At 52.6% G+C, this 5,585-nt stretch overlaps 1 protein-coding gene across 1 annotated transcript in view; it reads right to left on the bottom strand.

The window, feature by feature from the left end:
* The window catches only part of IKBKE (inhibitor of kappa light polypeptide gene enhancer in B-cells, kinase epsilon), a 40,881-nt gene that overhangs the window by 12,613 nt on the left and 22,683 nt on the right, over positions 1-5,585 (bottom strand). Inside the window, exons 15-18 of the mRNA XM_012001173.1 lie at positions 4,996-5,072; positions 2,244-2,283; positions 1,374-1,475; positions 13-109 (exon numbers count right to left, since the gene is read on the bottom strand). Coding sequence (XP_011856563.1) covers positions 13-109; positions 1,374-1,475; positions 2,244-2,283; positions 4,996-5,072 — 316 coding nt within the window. The remainder of the gene's footprint in view (positions 1-12; positions 110-1,373; positions 1,476-2,243; positions 2,284-4,995; positions 5,073-5,585) is intronic.

The raw sequence follows: 5,585 nt of genomic DNA, 5'->3' as shown, positions 1-5,585 counted from the left end.
TGCCATGCCCACCTTGCTGAGACTCTCCTGGACCCCCTGGGCTTCTGTGTTACAGGCGGCCACAGAACAGCCGACCAGGCGCAGGTGGTTCCTGGTCTCGTGCACCACCCTCAAGAGAACAGACAGAGACTTAGAATTAGAGCAGGACTCAGCCCACTCACCAGGGCTCGCCTAGCTGCCATCGGGTCTGCACATGGACACAGGTAGGTCCTGGGTATTTGCATCCCTCGCTGCCTCTGCCCTGCCAGCTGTGCCCTCCACGCTTGTCCGCCCCCACTGCAATAATGCAGATGCACACAGCTGGCTGAGGCTGGGAGGGCCCCTTCAGAGCCGCAGTGGGGAGCACCAACAACATGCGTGTGACTGGGGCTGGGTGACACATGCCAGCTATGGTGAATGTGGCACCAGTCAGGCTGCAGAGAGGCAGAGGATAGCCCACACTAGGGCTGTCGGTGTGGGGAACTGCCCACACTCTGATTTCCAGAGTGAATTCTCTTCTGCCTCTAAGTGGAGAGAAGGAGCAGGAACATTTTCCCCAAGGCCCAGAGCCGTGAAATCAGGGGTTGGTGCTCAGCCCTGGCCACACATTAGAATCACCTAGAGAAGCTGTACTACACTGATATCCAAGCCCTGCTCCAGAGCAATTACACCAGAATGTGTGGTGGGTTGGAGTAGGAGAAGCAGGCATTGGTATTCTGATATGAGGACAGGTGAGTGCCCAGGTCTCAGCCCCATAACAAGGTGAGGTCCTACAGGCCTCAGAACGTGGCAGCACGTGGGAAATTATCCTCTCTTCTCCGGAGGGGCCAACTTTCACACAGGCAGGGGAATGGAGAGTGGGCCTGATCTGAGAAGGTGGAACCCAAAACTCCTGAAGGGGACGGCGTGACAGAGGATTCTCCTTAAGGGCCACTGCCACTGTCCTTATCCCAGGGGGATCTAGTGTTCTCCTAAAGGAGATTTCTCAATACAACCAGGTGGAACGGTAGAAAGAATCCAGATTTGATTTGATTTTACCCTCAAAAGCCCGGATTGTAGAGGCAGACAGGGCCACATATGGGTCTTGGGTCTGCCACTTACTAGCCATGTGATGTGGAGAGGATGCCTGTTCTCAGAGCCTCAGTTTCCTCATCTAGGAAATAGGGTGATGATATCTGCCGTATCAGGCAGGTGTTGTGGGATTAAATAAGCTAAGCTATAGAAATCTCCCAGCCGACTGCCTGGTCCACCCAGAGACACAAAACCACTCATCTGCTCACACCCCTTCACTCGCTCCTCCCTTTCCCTCAGGGCTCCACAAAGCCCTGGGTCCTCTGAAGTCTAGAAGGGCCAGGCCAGGCCCTGGGCTCCATGAGCTCAGGAAGGGCTGTTACCTCATCCTCTTGCCGTGCGTGACTAGGGATGCTTGATACTTCTGCACGCACTCCTCCTGGAACACCTGCAGGAGCCTTTTGGCTAAATGGCTGAAATTCATCCTAGAATGACAGGGAACCAAGGCACAGATGAGCCGCCAGAACCACTGTGCACAAGCCCGCCATCCCTCAGTCTCCGTCGCCACCTTGTCATAAGTGCCCAAGCCCTGCGACCACGGCACGGCTATGTCTCTGGGAAAGGAGGAAGGACGGTCACACACTTGGATTGTGAAGGCTGCGGTGGCCAGCAAAACCCACATCAACAGGGAGACATGGGAGACGCACAGCGGGTCCTCGGGGAACACACACGTGCTCAAGCTTAGTCCTCAAGAAAGGGAAGGGAAAGTGAGGCAGTCGTGGAAAGAAGGTGTGTGTGTCCGTGTGCGGGGGGTCGGGGTGCTTGTAGAACTGGGGGAGTGAGTTCCCAGATAACCATTAAATCAGGGAGGGCCTCCTGGACATGAGTGTGTCCAGGAAACATGGGAGACAGAGGAGCAGGGGGAGGCAGGGAAGGTTCAGGCAGAGGGCAGAAGCAGGAAGTGGTAAGTGGTCCCTCAGTGAGGACGACTAGAGAGAAAAAAAAAAGCCTGCAAACCGTCTTGTCCGCACCAGAAGTAAATCCAGTTACATCAAGATTGCGTCTGAGAAGCCTCCCTCCAACTAAGCTATGCACACTCCCTCCCCTGGCCCCAGATAACCTGTTATCCCCAACTGCTCAGCTGCAGCCCGGGGCAGGGCCCTTCACGGCCTCTCCTCTGGCATTGAGGATCACTCTGCCCCGAGGACACCCACCCTCCCGCCCACCCGCCTGCAGGCGGACAGGCCACTCACTTATCCAGCTTGTGAATCTGTTCCTCATTGTAGCCAAGCCCTGGAGGAAACAGACAGGACAGATGTCACCTATTCAATCAGTCAACCAAACAGAGTGCAGCAAGGGTCGAGAGACAGTTACGAAGACGAAGGCAGCCCAGCCCATGCTGCTTCACGGGAACTCACGGCCCAGCAGAAAAGGAAGAGCAAAGGAGTGAAGTCAGCACCCAAGTAGCTGGTTAGGACAAAGCCGGGGCCTCAAGAAGCCATGGGGAAGTTGTATGAGGGCCCCAGGGGAAGGCAGCCCAAAGTGCAGGGCCAGGGTGGGGACGTGGGGGATGCTTGGGTTGGGAGGTGGGGGATGAATGGGCTTGGAAGGAGGCTCAGTCAGCCATAGCCCCTTATCTAGCACCCTCCCAGAGTGACTGATGCCTGCAGCTGGATGGTCTCATCCCTGAATGTTCACGGGCTCTGCCTGCAATGAGCTAGAGAAACCAGGCCACCACCTTCTACCTTCCCGCTCTGCCCAGCCACTTTTGCCACAAAGGCTGAAGCTTTCATGGCCTTGGCTGCCTCCTGAAGGGCCCTAAGGCTCATATACTAGGGATATGCTGCCCCCTGCTGCTCTCCGCAGGAATGGGCCTCCAGGGTGGCGGCAGCCACAAGATGAAATGATGATGGAGGTTCTCTTGGTGGGCCTCCCCATCCTGCTCCTCCAATAGCAGAGTCCCCCTCCTGGGCCTGCACTTGGCCAGCTGAGAGCATGTGTGCAGTCCAAGAGACCTGGGACAAACCTCAGCCCTTTTTCCTGTTGGCAGGCGGCTCTAGGCGAGTGATTTCACTTCGCTGAGCCTGTCTCCTCATCCATCACAGGTTCCACACGGGAGTCCCGTGAGGCTCAAGCGAGAGTGCCCTGAAGACCACTGGGCATTTTTAAAAAAATGGTATCTTTCAACACGCTGGGTTTTAACAGTTAGATGTTCATTTTTAATTTTAATAAAGGACTCCTAAAGACCAATAGAAGTAAAAGTGCTCTGAGGCTGTGACATGGGATGGTTAAAAGCAGTTGGGCCTAGATTACTTGGGCTGCTTAACCTTTCTGTGCCTTGGTTTTCTCATCTATAAAGTGGGGAAGGTAATGATGTCTAGAGGTTTTATTATTGTTGTTGATGTTTGAGACAGGGTCTCGCTCTTGCCCTGGCTGGAGTGCTGCAATGGTGTGATCTCAGCTCATTGCAGCCTCCAACTCCCAGCTCCCAGGCTCAGGTGATCCTCCCACCTCAGCCTCCCAAGTAGTTAGGACTATAGGCACATGCCCATGTCCAGCTAGTTCTGTTTACTTTTTGTAGAGATGGTGTCTTACTATGTTGCCCAGGCTGGTCTTGAACTCCTGGGCCCAAGTGATCCTCCTGCTTCGGCTTTCCACAGTGCTGAGATTACAGGCATGAGCCACCGCACCCAGCTCCATGTATATATATATATATACACACACACATATAAAATTTAGTTTCCCAACAGAGATGTGTTATAAATGTAATATATATATGTGTGAATTATATATATATGTGAAATATAAAACCATAAAGTGATGGGAAGGCATCCTGTAGTCCCAGTCAGTCAGGAGGCTGAAGTGAGAGGATGGCTTGAGCCCAGGAGGTTGAGGCGACAGTGGGCAGTGATCATGCCATTGTACTCCTGCCTGGGTGACAGAGAATCTCAAATATATATATTAGCATGTAATCAATATAAACAGAATTGCTAAGGAAATAAGTTATGTATTTATGTGATAGCACAAAAAGAATGTAAGGTATTTCTTTAGTGATTTTGTTTATATTGATTACACGCTAAAATGACACTGGATATATTGGTTTGAATAACACATTAAAATTAATTTCACTTGTTTCTACTTTTTAAAAATTGGCTACTAGAAGACTTAGAATTACACATGTGTCTGGCATTACATTTCTATTGGACAGTGGTTTCTAGATAATCCCAAGGATAGAAGATAATTTGACAATCAAGCCCAAGACCTTCAGTCTACAGATTAGGAAATGCCTGGGGCCTGGGAGGGGAGGGGGAGGTTTGGTTCCTGGTGTGTTAGTTCCCCAACCAGAAGTGTCAACTGGAGCCTCCGCAGGCTCCCTCCAACCCCCTCACCAGCCCTCCCTGGGTCCCTCCCTTGCACTACCCCACGACAGCAGTCACTTTGGACACGCAGCTTCCCACCCCCGAGCCTGTGAATGGGCCGCGCCTGCCACAACGTCCTTGTGAGGATTAATGGATCATGCAGCCAAAATGCCTGACTCAGTGACTCAAAATGGGACTTCTCCTGATCCCCCCTTTTCTGGAAAACCTGACTATCTCAGTGCCCCAAGGACACAATGGACAGTGACATTTTATACTTTAAAATGCTCTGCCAAGGTGAGGGATCTCTTTCCAGGACCACCTCTCCTAGAGCAGCCAGGCTCTGGAGCCTGGTGGATCCCCCACTGGATCCCCCAACCACGTGATCCAAGTCTCTCATGTGGCAACAGGCAGGCATGTAAAGGTTTCACGTCCCCTACCGGCCTGCAGGCAGCTTGCAGACAGGGGCCCTGCCCTAGAGCAGCTGCACAGAACCATCCACTTAGTGGGCCTCCAAGACCACCAGCTGGAGGTTAGTGGCCACTTAGCTGGAGGTTAGTGGCCACTGGTAGCAATGACTCACCAGAGAAAAGGAAGAAAGAAGGGAGACAGAGGAGAGAGAAGGGGCATCTGCCCTCCCCGGGCTCACCTGGCCTCATCCTAGACTTCTTGAACTGTTTATAGATGAAGTTCATCTTGTCCAAACAGCACTGAATCTGCTGGATGCTGTGGGCAGATGACAGGGACCAGGTGTTGGAAGAATCTAACGGCACAGAGCAAAGAGGAGGGAGGCGAAGGGTGGCAGTGGAATAGGGGAGGAGCCTCACTGCCACAGTTTTGGGGGATCAATTTGGGAGTGGAGGTGACTGTCTCTAGGCTTATCTGAGACCCCATACAGTCAGCCAGCCCTCTCTCATTCTCATGGCTTATTCTTCCTCTCTCTCACATACATGCACTCACAGCATGAGTTAAGTAAGAGACAAGAGAGACAGGAAGCCAAGCAGGACAGGCAACAGGAACGTGGCCTTTCCTACATGAGAAGTTGTGGGACTAGGCCCTGGGAAGAAGCCTAGGCCCCCTGAAACCTAGGAGCGTGTCTGGCAGTGACCACTGGGGATGGAGGGGAGCTAAAATCTCTCTCTGGTCGACTGGAAAAGGCAGAAGAGTATAGCTTCGTGGTTTACCAAACGCGTGGCACACAGCAGAAACTTCACATAAATAATGAATCAATAATCCTTG

Source organism: Mandrillus leucophaeus, unplaced genomic scaffold, assembly GCF_000951045.1.
Source record: "Mandrillus leucophaeus isolate KB7577 unplaced genomic scaffold, Mleu.le_1.0 Scaffold1174, whole genome shotgun sequence".
In the NCBI taxonomy this organism is placed as follows: Eukaryota; Metazoa; Chordata; class Mammalia; order Primates; family Cercopithecidae; genus Mandrillus; species Mandrillus leucophaeus.
Note: the sequence above shows the minus strand (reverse complement) of the source record. Positions and strands in the feature narration are given on the sequence as shown.